General features: G+C 42.6%; 1 protein-coding gene across 8 annotated transcripts in view; it reads left to right on the plus strand.

Annotated features, from left to right (window-relative positions):
• Positions 1 to 16,636, plus strand: part of LOC147340426 (uncharacterized) — a 114,116-nt gene that overhangs the window by 20,478 nt on the left and 77,002 nt on the right. For 5 of the 8 annotated variants that reach the window (XR_015159563.1, XR_015159566.1, XR_015159565.1 and 2 more), the window contains exon 1: positions 15,382 to 15,644. Coding sequence is in view for 1 of the 8 variants with exons in the window: in XM_086389038.1 (XP_086245164.1) it covers positions 14,956 to 15,064 (109 nt within the window). In the remaining 7 variants the exon portion in view is untranslated. Of the gene's footprint in view, positions 1 to 14,955; positions 15,065 to 15,381; positions 15,645 to 16,636 lie in introns of those variants that run through there. The other 3 variants (XR_015159561.1, XR_015159562.1, XM_086389038.1) reach the window with 2 other exon arrangements.

Genomic DNA, 16,636 nt, shown 5'->3' on the forward strand with positions numbered 1-16,636 from the left:
TAAATTTATGAGACTTGGCACATCAACGACAGGCCCAAGCTTCAAAAAATGGGCAAACCATCTGAACAGGCAAATTACAGAAGACATTACAAATGTCCAATAAATGTGAAAGGCATTCAACCTCATAAATCACAGGGGAAATGCAAATTAAAACCACAATAAGGAGCATAACATAATATCAGATTGTTAAAAAAGAGAGAAAAGAAAAAAATTCAAGGTAATTCTTTGTGCACTGCTGGTGGGAATGTAAAATGATTGAAGCACTTCAGAAAACCATTTGGAATTGAAACGTTGCTGCTGAACCATGAAAGATGCCAGGAATGCTAGCCTCTGGAGAAGAGGAATTCAATCCATGGCCAGTGACAAGGCTTGATCTCAGAGCTTTTGCACAATAAAGTTTTATTAAAATATAAAAGAGATAGAGAAAGTTTCTGCCATAGACATCAGAAGTTGGCAGAATGAGTGCCCCTCTGCTAATCTTTAGAAGGAAGTTATATACCTACTGAAAGTGAAGTAGCTCAGTCATGTCCAACTCTTTGCAACCCCCGTGGACTGTAGCCTACCAGGCTCCTCCGTCCATGGGATTCTCCAGGCAAGGATACTGGAGTGGGTTGCCATTTCCTTCTCCAGGGTTCTTCCCGACTCAGGGATCGAACCTGGGTCTCCCACATTGCAGGCAGACGCTTTACCGTCTGAGCCACCAGGGAAGCCATATACCTACTAGCAAGCTTCTAATTAGAGAAAGGAAATGTCTCAAAACTCAGAGAGTGACACCAGGCCCCTCACCCACAACATGCATTTTGAGATAACATTGGCACAAGGTGAGTCATCCCAGGCCATAAAATGATTGACATGAATCTTGAAGAAAGGTGGATTTTCAAGCAAATACATAGACTCATTAACATAGAGTAGGAGAACAACTGTATGAGTCAAACATACTGATTTCTTCAGCCATTATGGGTTCTGAGTCTTAGGCAGAACCAATTTGAAGAAAGACAGAGTCTAGGGTAAATACATAGCTCATTAACATAGCTTAAGAAAAACATTTCCATAAGAAACGCATTGGTTAGCTCAAGGTTTGAGAAAAGTTCAGGTGGAACCAGGTGTCATCATGGCAACACAGAATTTTAAAAGAAACCTCCTTTTAATTTTGTATAGAGAAGGGAAAAAATCTATCACTTGTAGTTTGTTGCCTCCATTTGGGGGCCTCTAGCCTTCCTGCCTGTTACCCTCTCAGAATCATTTAAGAAAGTTGAAATATACACGTTTTCTGTGATCCAGAAATTCTGCTTCTTCAGGCACATTGGAGAAAGGATAAACAAACTGGAGTAATACACCCAATTATCCCTTAGTGACTAATGGCCAGTCCTAGAGTCAGCCCGTGGAAAAATCCTCCTGAATATCAGCCAATCAGAGACAACCCCACGCTTCTGTGGAACAGCCAGTCAGCAAGTGCTCACTCCCACAGCCTGTTCTAAAGTGGACAGTTGAGAGCAGCCTTACTCCAGCCATTGCTACAGGCTACAAGTCCACTGATGCTTCCACATTCTTGCTTCTCATGTCTGCCATCCCTAGATGCCCAACTCCTCCAAACCTTCTCAAAACTGGCTTCATTCTGGAAATCTGTGCCTTATAAAGCACAGCTTGCCCTCACAGGTAAATGTGAAGTTCACCTTATTTGAACAAAGCTAGTGTAGGTGATGGAATTCCAGGTGAGCTATTTTAAATCCTAAAAGGTGATGCTGTTAAAGTGCTGCACTCAGTATGCCCACAAATTTGGAAAACTCAGCAGTGGCCACAGGACTGGAAAAGGTCAGTTTTCATTCCAATCCCAAAGAAAAGTAATGCCAAAGAATGTTCAAATTACCGTACAATTGCACTCATTTCATGTGCTAATAAGATTATGCTCAAAAATCCTTCACGCTAGGCTTCAGCAGTACCTGACAGTACCTGAACCAAGAAGTACCAGATGTATAAGCTGGATTTATAAAAGGCAGAGGAACCAGAGATCAAATTGCCAACATGTACTAGATCCTAGAAAAACCATGGGAATTCCCCCAAAATCATCTGCTTCTGCTTCATTGACTACCCTAAAGCCTTTGACTATGTGGATCACAACAAACTGTGGAAAATTCTGAAAGAGATGGGAATACCAGACCACCTTACCTGTTTCCTGAGAAACCTGTATGCAGAAGAAGAAGCAATGGTTAGAGCCGGATGTGCAACAACGGACTGGTTCAAAAGTGTGAAAGGAGTACATCAAGGCTGTATATTGTCACCTCGCTTATTTAACTTATATGCAGAGTGAATCATGCAAAATGCTGGGCTGGATGACTCACAAGCTGGAATCAAGATTGCTGGGAGAAATATCAATAACCTCACATATGCAGATGATACCACCTTAATGGCAGAAAGCGTAAAGAAACTAAAGAGCCTCTTGATGAAAGTGAAAGAGGACATTGAAAAAGCTGGCTTAAAACTCCACACTGAAAAAAAACTAAGATCATGGCATCAGGTCCGATCACTTCCTTGCAAATAGATGAGCAAAAAATGGAAACAGTGACAGACTTTATTATCTTGGGCTCCCAAATCACTGTGGACGTTGACTGCAGCCCTGAAATTAAAACGTGCTCGCTCCTCGGAAGGAAAGCTATGAGAAAGCTAGACAGCATATTAAAAAGAAGAGACATCACTTGACTGACAAAGGTCCATATACTCAAAGAGATGGTTTTCCCAGTAGTGGTGTATGTCCATGTGAGCATTGGACCATAAAGAAGGCTGAGCACTGAAGAATTGATGCTTTCGAACTGTGGTGCTGCAGAAGACTCTTGAGCGTCCATTGGACTGCAAGGAGATCAAACCAGTCAATCTGAAAGGAAATCAATCCTGGATATCCATCATAAGGACTGATGCTGAAGCTGAAGCTCCAGTATTTGGCCACCTGATGGGAAGAGCCAACTCATTGGAAAAGACCCTGATGCTTGGAAAGATTGAGGGCAGGAGGAGAAGGGGATGACAGAGGATGAGATGGTTGCATGGTATCCTTGACTCAATGGACATGAGGTTGAGCAAAGTCCAGGAGACAGTGAAGGACAGGGAAGCCTGGTATGCTGCAGTAAATGGAGTCGCAACGAGTTTGACACAACTGAGTGACTGAAGAACAAAGAGGATTTTAGCTCTGTTTGTAATAATTTTTAGTGGTTGTTCCAGGGATTACAATGAATGTACCTAACCTTTCACAGTCTTTTTAGAGTTGATATTTTAGCACTTCAGGTAAAATGTGGAAGTTTTGCAACCAGGTAGCTCCTTTACTGGAGAAGGCAATGGCACCCCACTCCAGTACTCTTGCCTGGAAAATTCCATGGATGGAGGAGCCTGGTAGGCTGCAGTCCATAGGGTCGCTAAGAGTCAGACATGACTGAGCGACTTCACTTTCACGCATTGGAGAAGGAAATGGCAACCCACTCCAGTGTTCTTGCCTGGAGAATCCCAGGGATGGGGGAGCCTGGTGGGCTGCCGTCTATGGGGTCGCCCAGAGTCAGACATGACTGAAGTGACTTAGCAGCAGCAGCAGCAGCAGCAGCTCCTTTACCCTATGTTCTTCTGTTACATTGTCAATTGTACTACATTTGTATACTCTGAAACATCAAGAGACAATGATAACATTTTTGTTTAGAAAAGTCATTCATATTTTAAAGCATATATGAGGAGAAAAATGGTGTTCTATGTTTACCCAGATATTTACCATTTCTGTTGCTTTTCCTTCATTCCTGAAGTTCCAAGTTTCCCTCTGGTATCATTTTTCTGTATCATTTCTTGTAGAGCAGGTCTGCTGTTGACAAATTCTCATAATTTTGTCATCTGAAAATGTATTTTGTTCTCAGTTCTGAATGTAATTTTTGCTGATTGGAACTCTGGGTGACTGTTAAAATCAAGATGTTCCACTGTCTTTTGGCCATCATATTTTTGATGATAAATATGTGGAATTGTATCCTTTTCCTCCTATGAGTAATGTGTGTTTTTCTCTAATTGCTTTCAAGATACTTCATCTTTTGTTTTTGGCAATTTGACTATGATATTTCTTGATATTATTTTCTTTGAGTTTATGCTGCTTGAAGATCATTGCATTTCTCGAGTCTGTTAATTTATGTCTTTCACCCAAGTCGGAGATGATTTTCCTATTATTTCTTCAATATTTTTTCCTTACCAGTATCATCCTTGGTTTCTGAGACTCCAGTGACATGCATATTAGACCTTTTGATAATTTCCTATAGGTTCCTGAAGTTCTCACTACATTTTTCAATATTTCCTTTCTGTTCTTCAAATTGGATTATTTCTATTCACCTATCTGTAAGTTCACTGACTCCTCTGTCATACCTATTCTTCTATTGAGACTATCTAGATAATTTTAAAATTTCTAATGTTGTATTTTGGGGTTCTAAAATTTCTACATGGTTCTTTGTTATAGTTTCTCTATAGTTTTTACATACTCTGTAGAGTATTAAAAAAAAATTACAGTCTTTAAAACAGGTGCATGCATGCATGTTAAGTTGCTTCAGTCATGTCTGACTCTTTGTGACCCTGTGAACTATAGCCTGCTAGGCTCCTCTGTCCATGGGATTCTCCAGGCAAGAACACTGGAGTAGGTTGCCATTTCCTACTCCAAGGGATCTTCCCGATCCAGGGATCAAACACCCATCTCTTATATTTCCTTCATTGGTTGGGGAGTACCTTACCACAAGTGCCACTTGGGAAGCCCCTTTAAAACTTATTTCTCTCCCAAAACCTTCTAGCATACCGTTCATTTCAGGTGTCTTTTAAAAAAGTTTTGAGAATTCTAACATCTAAATTTTTACATGTTGTTATCTGGGAGGGATTGGGGGCAGGAGGAGAAGGGGACGACAGAGGATGTGATGGCTGGATGGCATCACTGACTCGATGGACGTGAGTCTCAGTGAACTCCGGGAGCTGGTGATGGACAGGGAGGCCTGGCGTGCTGCGATTCATGGGGTCGCAAAGAGTCGGATACGACTGAGCAACTGATTTGATCTGATCTGTTGTCCAGTCTCTGAGAATTGACTGCATTTTCATGGCTCTTTGTATGTATAGGAAGTTTAGGTTATATATTGGATATTTTAAAGCTTGTGTTGTTTAGACTCTAGGTCTTTTTAAGTTCCTGAAAATAATGATTTGTTTTACCAGACAATCCACTTGTTTAGGTTCAAACCACAAGTTTTATCTCGCCTTTTGTGGACTGTAGTATTCAAAGCTTTGCTGTCCTTATGCACGTATAGCTCAGGAGCAAGCCTGAGACTTGTGTCAGTTTATACATGGAATTAGGGGATTCCTTTCTCTAGCTCTCTCTTCTGTGGTATTTCCCTCCCCATTCTGCAGCCTTCAGGAGCTTGTTTCCTTGGTCCTCTGGCCAGAATGGTGTCATTTCTCTTGGGTATTTAGCTGCCTATACTGCTGCCATATGGTTCCGGAGTGCGGCCACCATTTGGGGCAAACCAAGAGAAAAAAAAGAAAAAAAATCCCCAGAGATTCCCCCCACTACTCCCCCCACAGTTTTCAGATTACAGTTTGGTACTGTGGTTCTGGGTGAAAGATCGTTATACTGTTGGAAGTTCATTCTAAAGGATATGCGGTCTCTCAGATCTTTGGGGACTTTATTTGAATTAGAATTTATTTTAACTATTTGGGCACCTATAGCAAAGAATTTGAAAACTCTGGATTATGTGTGAGTGTCTCTGTCCAGTGGGTGACATGTCTTGGAACCATTGGTTTCTATGTCCAATGACCTGAGTTCCCTAAGTTGTTTGTGGGTATATTTCCAAGTGTTAAGTCTCTGTTCCTTGCAGGGGTAGTGGTATCAGTTCCAGTGTGTGATGTTATTGATTTATTAAAGTACTATTTCCAGTAACTGAAGTCTCTAAGCCATTTATGGACCTGAATCCCAAGGAATGAGCGCTCTAAGGTATTCATAGTTCCTGTATTTGAGTGTGAGATCTCTCAGTTGTTTTGGTGTCCACATCTCAGAATGTAAATTCTCAGAACTCTTTTGGCATCTGTCTTGCATGGTACAAGGTTCCTGAACCATTTGAGGTACATTTTTAAGCACAATATATCTGTTCTTTTTGGAAAATCTCAATTCCAAGGTTGATCCTCTGTGCTTTATGGTATGTTGTATCTGAGATCTTTTGGAATGTGTGTCCAGGCTGTGAGAGATCTGAAAAATATATGTATTTTTCTTAAGAATTGAAGTCTTTGAAATGTGTGAGGTATTCTGTCCCATGGTGTGAGGTCTCTAAGGCATTGGGGTGGGGATGTGGGTGGGGGGTGAGGGCTCTGTTCCAAGAAATGAGGTCTCTGAGCTGTTTGAATTATAGTGTCCCTGGGTGTGTTCCTAGTGGCTCAGACAGTAAAGAATCTGCCTGTAATACAAGAGACCCAGGAATGATCCCTGGGTTGAGAAGATGCCCTGGAGAAGGGAATGGCCACCCATTCTGGTATTCCCGCCTGGAGAATCCACATGGACAGGGGAGCCTGGTGGGCTACAGTCCATGAGGTCACAAAGATTCAGACACGACTGAGTGACTAAAACTTTCACTTTCACATTGGGTGTGTTCCACAGTGTGATGTATTGGAGGTGGTTCTATATCTGTACCCCAAAGCTTGAGGCTTTTGAGTTTCTTTGGGATGTTTGGTAGTGGTACAATGGTTATGAATTATTTTTTAGTCAGGGTCCAGGAAATGAGGTCTTTTTTTTTTTCTTTTTTTTAAAATTTTATTTTATTTTTAAACTTTACAAATTGTATTAGTTTTGCCAAATATCAAATTGAATCCACCACAGGTATACATGTGTTCCCCATCCTGAACCCTCCTCCCTCCTCCCTCCCCATACCCTCCCTCTGGGTCGTCCCAGTGCACTAGCCCCAAGCATCCAGTATCGTGCATTGAACCTGGACTGGCAACTCGTTTCATACATGATATTATACATGTTTCAATGCCATTCTCCCAAATCTTCCCACCCTCTCCCTCTGCAACAGAGTCCATAAGACTATTCTATACATCAGTGTCTCTTTTGCTGTCTCGTACACAGGGTTATTGTTAGCATCTTTCTAAATTCCATATATATGTGTTAGTATACTGTATTGCTGTTTTTCTTTCTGGCTTACTTCACTCTGTATAATAGGCTCCAGTTTCATCCACCTCATTAGAACTGATTCAAATGTATTCTTTTTAATGGCTGAGTAATACTCCATTGTATATATGTACCACAGCTTTCTTATCCATTCATCTGCTGATGGACATCTAGGTTGCTTCCATGTCCTGGCTATTATAAACAGTGCTGCGATGAACATTGGGGTACACGTGTCTCTTTCTCTTCTGGTTTCCTCAGTGTGTATGCCTAGCAGTGGGATTGCTGGATCATAAGGCAGTTCAATTTCCAGTTTTTTAAGGAATCTCCACACTGTTCTCCGTAGTGGCTGTACTAGTTTGCATTCCCACCAACAGTGTAAGAGGGTTCCCTTTTCTCCACACCCTCTCCGAAATGAGGTCTTTTAGCTGTTTGAGGATATGAGCTGTCTGAAGGGTATGAGGCATCTGAGTTCTTTTGGGTGTGTGTTCCATGCCATAAAACTCCTGTGTCACTTAGGGTATTCTCACACTTTTGGTGGTTTCTGTGTAAGGGTGTGATACCTATGACTAATAAGTGGTCTGTTAGAAAAAGGATCAGGTTTATGTCTCAAGTTGGAGTTGTCTTTGCCATTTGGTTTCCATGAAGTTTGTGAATCTGTTCGAGATCTGTTATCAAGGTAGGAGGTTTTTGAACAGTTTTTGTTTTGTTTTGTTTTTGGTGTTCTGTGTCCAAGGTGTGAGATGTCTGAACTCTCTAGGTGAATTCACACTCTCTGGTGACTATGATTAAGCTGAAAGGACTTTCTGGGGGACCTATAACCCATAGTGTGAAATCTCTGGGATATTTTGGATCCTGGTCCCAACACAGGAGGTCTGTGAACTCATGGGCATTTGTGTTCATGGCCTGATGTCTCCATTTGTTTCCTGGCCTCTGTCCAAGGGTTCCAGTTCTCTGAGCTCTTTAGGGTCTGGGTCCCAGGATGTGAACTTTCTGCGACTTGGGGATGTATGTTCAGAGTATGAAATCTGTGTGTTTTTTCGGGGGGAGGTTCTGTGTCTCATGATGGGAATTATTAGCCATTTGGATATGTTTCCATGTGAAGTTAAGTGGGCCTTAGAAATCATCACTATGAACAAAGCTAGTGGAGGTGATGGAATTCCAGTGGAGCTATTTCAAATCCTGAAAGATGATGCTATGAAAGTACTGCACTCAATATGCCAGCAAATTTGGTAAACTCAGCAGTGGCCACAGGACTGGAAAAGGTCAGTTTTCATTCCAATCCCAAAGAAAAGCAATGCCAAAGAATGCTCAAATTACCGCACAATTGCACTCATCTCACACACTAGTAAAGTAATGCTCAAAATTCTACAAGCCAGGCTTCAGCAATATGTGAACCGTGAACTTCCAGATGTTCAAGCTGGTTTTAGAAAAGGCAGAGGAACCAGAGATCAAATTGCAAACATCTGCTGGATCATGGAAAATGTTAAGAGAGTTCCAGAAAAACATCTATTTCTTCTTTATTGACTATGCCCAAAGCCTTTGACTGTGTGGATCACAATAAACTGTGGAAAATTCTGAAAGAGATGGGAACACTAGACCGCCTGACCTGCCTCTTGAGAAACCCATATGCAGGTCAGGAAGCAACAGTTAGCACTGGACATGGAACAACAGACTGGTTCCAAATAGGAAAAGGAGTACGTCAAGGCTGTATATTGTCACCCTGCTTACTTAACTTATATGCAGAGTATATCATGAGAAACACTGGGCTGGAAGAAGCACAAGCTGGAATCAAGATTTCTGGGAGAAATATCAATAACCTCAGATATGCAGATGACACCACCCTTATGGCAGAAAGTGAAGAGGAACTAAAAAGCCTCCTGATGAAAGTGAAAGTGGAGAGTGAAAAAGTTGGCTTAAAGCTCAACATTCAGAAAACGAAGATCATGGCATCTGGTCCCATCACTTCATGGGAAATAGATGGGGAAACAGTGTCAGACTTTATTTTTTTGGGCTCCAAAATCACTGCAGATGGTGACTGCAGCCATGAAATTAAAAGATGCTTACTCCTTGGAAGAAAAGTTATGACCAACCTAGATAGCATATTGAAAAGCAGAGACATTACTTTGCCAACAAAGGTCCATCTAGTCAAGGCTATGGATTTTCCAGTGGTCATGTATGGATGTGAGAGTTGGACTGTGAAGAAAGCTGAGCACCGAAGAATTGACTCTTTTGAACTGTGGTGTTGAAGAAGACTCTTGAGAGTCCCTTGGATTACAAGGAGATCCAACCAGTCCATTCTGAAGGAGATCAGCCCTGGGATTTCTTTGGAAGGAATGATGCTAAAGCTGAAACTCCAGTACTTTGGCCACCTCATGTGAAGAGTTGACTCATTGGAAAAAACTCTGATGCTGGGAGGGATTGGGGGCAGGAGGAGAAGGGCACGACAGAGGATGAGATGGCTGGATGGCATCACTGACTCAATGGACGTGAGTCTCAGTGAACTCTGGGAGTTGGTGATGGACAGGGAGGCCTGGCGTGCTGCAATTCATGGGGTCGCGGAGTTGGACACGACTGAGCAACTGAACTGAACTGGATATGTTTCCAGGTGCGTGAAGAGTCTCTTCCGATGGACAATCACTGATAAGGGTATGATGTCTCTGACCTCTGTTCCATTTCTAAGGGGTGGAGTCTGTTAATCATCTGTGTAACTGTGTGTTATCACTGTTTGTCCATGGATTGGGGTTCCAGAGTGTGGGACCTCTGAACTGTTTGGGGTTTTGTGTCATGTCCTCTGAACTGTTTTGGAGAGCTGAATCTCAAGGAGATGAGATCTCTGAGGTACTTGTCACTGATGCCCCTGAGTGAATAGTTTGAGCCCTTAGGGGATTGTGCGTTCCTAGGGTGTGAATTGCCAGAGCTGTCTGGGGTATGTGTTCAGGTCTGAAGGTCTCTGACGTATTAGGATTCTATGTGACAGGATGTGAGGTCTCTGCTTTGGATTTTCTCTGAACTTGTGAGGTCTGTGAGGTTGGTTAGGAGTAAGGGGTGGAGAGAGTGGACCCAGTCCAAAGCTTGAGGCCTCAGAATTGTTTACTGCTGTGCCCACAGTGTAAGATTGCTGAGATCTTTGGGACACTGTGTCTCAGGGTGTGAGGTCTCTGCAGTGTTTCTGAATCATTGTCCTAGCCTATGAAATCTCTGAGTTTCTTGGGAATCACTGTCCAAGGCCTCAGAATCTTCATGCTTGAATAGTGCGGTACCACAGAATGAGATTGTTGAGGTGTTCATAGTTCTTTTTCTTGCAGTGTAAGTTTTCTGAGCTGTTGGAGTGTATTTTCTGCATTTGTGTGAGGATTTGTGCTTTGCAGAGGGATGTGGGTCCAGAGTTTAAAGTTTCTTAACTTTGTGGAAGTCTCTGTCAAAGATGTGGGAACTCATAACTCTTATGGGTCTAAATCTTACCACTTGAAATCTTTGGGCTATTTGGCAGATGTTTTCATGTGTGAGGTCTTTGATGCTTATGTGGGTCTCAGGTACAGGAATGAGGGTTTTTTTGTTAAAAAAAAATTATTGAAGTATAGGAGCCTTATCTTTAGCTCATGGGTTTCCTTGGTGGCTCAGTGGTAAAGAATCCATCTGCCAGTGCAGGAATGAGGGTTCAATCCTTGGGTCAGGATGATGCCCTGGAGAAGGAAATAGCCACCCACTCCAGTATTCTTTTCTGGGAAATCCCATGGGCAGGAGATCCTGGCAGGCTACAGCCCATGGAGTCAAAAACGTGTTGGACATCACTTAGGGACTAAAACAGTAACATCAACAAAACAACAAATAGTTGTTTTACAATGTTGTGTTAGTTTCTGCTGTACAAGAAAGTGAATCAGCTATATATATACATATATCCCCGCTTTTTTGGATTTCCTTCCCATTTGGGTCACCACAGAGCACTGAGTAGAGTTCCTTGTGCTATTCCATAGGTTCTCAAGAATAAGGCTTTTAATTTATTTCTGGGTTCTGTTTGCAGGGTCTGGGTCTCTGAGGTACTTTTGTGAGTGTGTCATGCCATGGTGTTACACCTTTAAGGTGTTTTGGGGTCTGTGTCCTGACGTGTGAGGTCTCTGAGCTGTTTAGGGTCTGTGTCCAGGGTCTCAGTTCCCAGAGCTGTTCCAGCCTTTGTGTTTCAGGGTGGGAGGTATCCAAGCTCTTTGGATTCTGTGCTCCATATGGTGATATCCTTGAGCCGTTTGGAATGTGAAATCTCTTTTCCTTTCATATATGTCAGTCCCAGGATGTGGTGTCTTTATCCTGTTAGAGATTACTTTCTTTCTTTTTTCAATTTAATTAATTTTTTTTTGGCCACTCTGCACAGCATATGGGATCTTAGTTCCCTGACCAGGGATGGAACTCTTGGCCCTGCATTGGAAGCATGGAGTCTTAACCACTGGATTGCCAGAGAAGTCCTCTTTTTAAAAAAATAATTCACTATATTAAAGTATAGTTGATTTACAATGTTGTGTTAATTTTTGCTGTACAGCAAAGTGAATCACTATATATTACTATATATAGTAATATATATATATATGTGTGTGTGTGTGTGTGTGTGTATATATATATACTTTTTCATTCTCTTTTCCATTATGGTTTATCATAGGATATTGAATGTAGTTCCCTGTGCTGTACAGTAGGACCTTGTTGTTTATCCACTGTCTATATAATAGTTTGCATCTGCTAACCCTAAACTCCCAATTCATCCCTCCCCTACCCGCCTCCTCCTTGGCAACCACAAGTCTGATCTCTAGGTCTGTGAGTTTGTTTCTGTTTCATAGACAGGTTCATTTGTGTCATATTTTAGATTCCACATATAAGTGATATCATGTGGTATTTGTCTTTTTTTCTGACTTACTTCACTTAGTATGATAATCTCTAGGTCCATCTATGTTGCTGAAAATGGCATTATTTCATTCTTTTTAACAGCTGAATAATAATCCATTATATATATATATATATATATATATATATCCATTCATCTGTCAATGGAGATTTAGGTTGCCTCCATGTCTTCCATATCTTGGCTATTGTAAATAGTACTGCTATAAACAGAGATTAGGGCTGCATGTATTTCTTTTAATTAGAGTTTTCCCCAGATATATGCCAGGAGTGGGATTGATGGATCATCTGATAACTATTTTTAGTTTTTAGAGGAATCGCCATATCATTTTTCTGTCGTGGCTGCACCAATTTACATTCCCACCAAGTGTGTAGGAGGGTAGGGATTACTTTCTTGATTATGATGTCCCTGCCCTATTTGGGGTCTGTTTCCAAAATTATTTATGGGAATGTGTCACAAAGTAGGACATCGCTATTCTCTTGGCAGGTCTCTATCCCAGAATGTGCAGCCTTGGAAATGTTTTAGAAGTCTGCGTCTAGTGTATAAAGTTTGTCAGGTGCTGGGTACCCATGTCTGGAGATCTGTGAGCGGTTTGGGATTCTTGGTTTTAATGCGCAAGTTGTTTGAGGTCATGTGCATCCTGAGTTATAGGATGTCAGATTTTTGAGTAAGCTGAGTTTTGTTTCCAGGCATGAGGTTTCTGATCGTTTTGGTGATCTCAGTTTCAGAGAGTGATGTGTCTATATTAGGGTCTACGTCCGAACAGTGAGGTCACTGAGTTGTACCAATGTCCCTTTTCCAAGGCATCTGTGTGTTTTGAGTGTCTGAGTTCTTGAGTATGAAGTCTCATACGGTATTTGTGGTTTATTTCTATGAAATCTTCTGTTTTCATTTAACTTGTGTTGTAAGGTCTCTGAACTGTTTTCAGGTCTGCGTCCAAGGTATGAGGCCTCTGTGTTGTTTTGAACTTTGTGTCTTGTGTTTTGGGGTATCTGAGATATTTGGGGGCCTTTGTAACAGAGGGTTACATCTCTGTAGTGTTTTGAAACCTCTCTTCCAGGGTGTAGGGGGTATGAATATTTGGATGTCTGTGTTCCTGAGTATAAAGTCTCATTAGCTGTTTAGAGACCTGTTTCTGGAGTCACAGGTTACTGTACTATATTTATTTATTTGGTCATGCTGCATGGCATAAGGATCTTAGTTCCCCCACTAGGTATTGAACCTGTGCCCTCTGCAGTGGAAGTGTGGAGACTTAACCACTGGACCACTGGGTAAGTCCCCACTATTCTATTTTTTGGGACAAGACACCCTGTCTTGTCCCAGGGTGTGAGAGTCTCCTGAGTTGTTTGGGAACTTATGTGCAAGATGTCACCTTTTTGAGCTCCTTGGGGTCAATATCCTAGGGAGTGTGATCACTGAAGTGATTATGATTTGGGGCACAAGATTTGTGTCTGAGTTGTTTCTCTGAGTTGTATGGCTATAAGATCTTAGAACACTTTGCAGGGCCAGTGCTCATCTCATGTCTTTGAGCATTTTTTTTTCACTTGCATTCCTACTTGCTTTTCCATTAACAGTATGTCTTGTAAATGGTCCCTCCAGCACCCTCATTCTGTTTGTGTCCAGGCCTCTGAATTGTTTTGTGGTCTATGTCAAGAGCCAGAGGTCTTTGCCTAGATTTTTAATGTAAATCTCAGTTGACAAGATCTCTGAGCTATTGGGGGGTCTGTGTTTGTGGTATGAGGTATGTGAGCTATTTGGGGTTTGTGTCCCAGTGTGATGGGTCCCTGAGGCATTTTGGTGTCCCAGGGAGTAAAATCTCTAAGATGTTTGTAGGAGTCTGTGACCAAAGGATGAGATCTATGAACTGGTTATCTATGTCTCATCATGTGAGTTCTCCAAGTTCTTTTGTGCTATGTCCAATGATGTGACATTCCTGAGCCATGTGGGGTATGTTTCCAGTGTTGAGGTCTTATTTTGTCTCACAGCTGATACTCTGTGGTATTAAAGAGGAAAAGTTAAAATTTTACATAACCTCCTGCTCCTTCTGCCTCTGTAACTCAGCTTGCTCCTTGCAAAGTCTGGATCACGTAGGTCACATAGTCTCAGAAAGTGGGGACTTACAATACTAGGAACTGGAGCTTATCTCACTCACCCTTGTACTACTCTTTGCAATCACCCAGTGCCTGCAAACCTGTAAACCCACTTAATCATGCCTGTCCATATATAAAAACTCTGTAACCCCTTTGTTCGGGGCTCAGAGTTTGGGCCCACTCAGCTTATTACTCAGGCATAATAAACCTGAGTTCCCCAATTCTCCGAGTGTGGTGCGTGGTTTCTAGATTACTGGTTTCTGCAACAGTATGACATCAATTACCCTGCGCCCCAGTTTGTGTATCTCATATTCTTGTGCACACAAACCAGTGCATGTGTATTTCCTTAGAACACATATTTAGAAGTGGAACTGCTAGGTCAAAGGACTCAATTTATTCAACAACCCCCCACTCCACTCCCCCCTTTGAGCACCTACTGTGTACAGGGCACAGTTTTAGGTGCTGTGGGGACACAGGGGAACTAGAAATCTATATACACCCTGGTAGTACTGACGTTCTAGTAGGAAGAGGTGTCTTTTTTTTTTAATTTTTATAGATGCTGGCACATAAATTCACACTTCTACCAGTGGCATCAGGGGAACGAATGCCTTTTTATGGGCCAGGGATCTGCAGCAGGGGGTTGGATCCCTCAGCATGGCTCTCAACAAGATCATTAGGCTAGGATGCTCTATTGAGGGACATTTGAGAGGGAGATGGGGGATGGAACATGGGCAAGGGGAGGAAGATATGAAAGAGAGAGAGAGTCTGTAGTTATGTCAGCGTGAATCGAAGTGTGAATGATCCTTAGAGTATTGACATAAAAGAGCTCTTTTTAGGTCACACACACAAAAATCGTGAGGTTTGGGAATGAAGTTACTGACGAGACTCTGCACCTCTGGGACACTCCGTCGCGCGACGCAGAGATGGAACAGTCCACTGTGGGAGGTACCACGGAGGTGGGTGGGTAGTGTACTTTGGAAGAAACCACTTCATGTCTGTGAACACGAAATATCCCGCGCGTGTATTGGCCCCTTCCCCAGACTGAGAATAGCGATGCCCTGACCGACCTCGGCCCTGGGGGCCAGGGTAGGGTAAACTCCACCCTCAGCCACAGCCACGATCTTATGTTTGGTCCCGCTTGAGTTGGCTACCGCTTCTAAGCAACAGCGGGGTGGGTGGAGTGGGGTGGAAGGTCGTGGAGTGGTGATTGGATCCTAGATGAGGAGGGCGGGATCAAATCTTGCCCTGAGCTTTGATTGGCCGCCGCTAGGTTGCCTACAGAAGCTCTTCCAGGGTACTGAGGTTTTCTGGAATCACTTAAAGGCTACGAGCGCGGGGTCCACCGGCTCCGGGATGCCATTGGCTGCTGGATTGGCGCAGGCGCTATGGCTCCCGGGTCGGCGTTCGGAGTTGCTGAGGCAGGGCTTTGGCTACTGGACACTGTAGGTTCGAATCCCATCTAGGAACTTCAGTTTGCGCACCTGTAAAAGAAGCTGGTATTATTGGCTGGCACAGAATGTGTTGGGTAATCTTTTATATTCTCTTCTACCTGTTGTTTCTCTTTTTAGAACAATGCATATTGCATCCCATTATATTGATTTCAGGATCCACTCACCATTCACAACAGCAACTGAGAAAAATTCTTTTCCAGGGTTCCTGACATCACTGTATTAGGCTGCCTTTGTAGGTCTGAGTCCGGCAGAGAAGGTTCAAGGCGATCTCATGATCCTCCTCCAAGCCATCCCCTCCTCCCCCGGGAGAGGATGACTTGGACGTTTCCTACCCCTTCTGGACCAGGCCTGACTCGGGGCGTGTGGCAGTGTGTGTGTGTGTGTGTGTGTGTGTGTGTGGAGGAGTAGGGTGAGGGGCTGGGTCATAAATGACTAGAGAGAGATGCATGATTTCACGCTCTAGGACAGAAGGATGTGTGACAATTAAAGGAGAATTTTGAAGGGGAGAAAGAACTCAAAGGAGTAAACTTTGATGATGGGATTTTAAGCATCAGGCAGGGAAGGTGTTTGGCTGAGTGTAAGTGAGTAGGAGGAAAATGGTTTTTAAGTCAGTCGACTTATAATTATTACATGCTGCGTGCATTTTGGAGGACTGTGTTCAGAATGTGAAATCTCATTGTTTGGAATCTCAGTTCAAGGTATGATGTCTATGGCCCTACAGTGAAGTCTCTCAGCTGTTTTGAGGCTCTTGTCACAGGGGTTGTGGTTTTACAGACGTTTGTGGATCTCTGTCCCAGGGTATAAAGTCCCTAAGCTGTTTGAGGGTCTTTGTCCTTGGGTAAGTGGGGTTTTTTACCTTAAAGTCGAATTCCTTTTTTTTTTTTTTTGGCATTTCTTTGACTACTAGAGGGACATAATGTTGTTTTCTGAGCTTGTGGAACCATGTATTTAAGGTTTATAAATTCCGTTCTATGTCCTTTGATCTTTTTTCCTTTAAAAAGCTTATTTTAAAAATCATTTTAGACTTAGAGAAAAATTGCACAAATAGTGCAGAGTTCTTGTATAC

This window comes from Bos grunniens, chromosome X, assembly GCF_055505025.1.
Source record: "Bos grunniens cultivar Pamir isolate PY7600 chromosome X, Bosgru_T2T1.0, whole genome shotgun sequence".
Taxonomy (NCBI): Eukaryota; Metazoa; Chordata; class Mammalia; order Artiodactyla; family Bovidae; genus Bos; species Bos grunniens.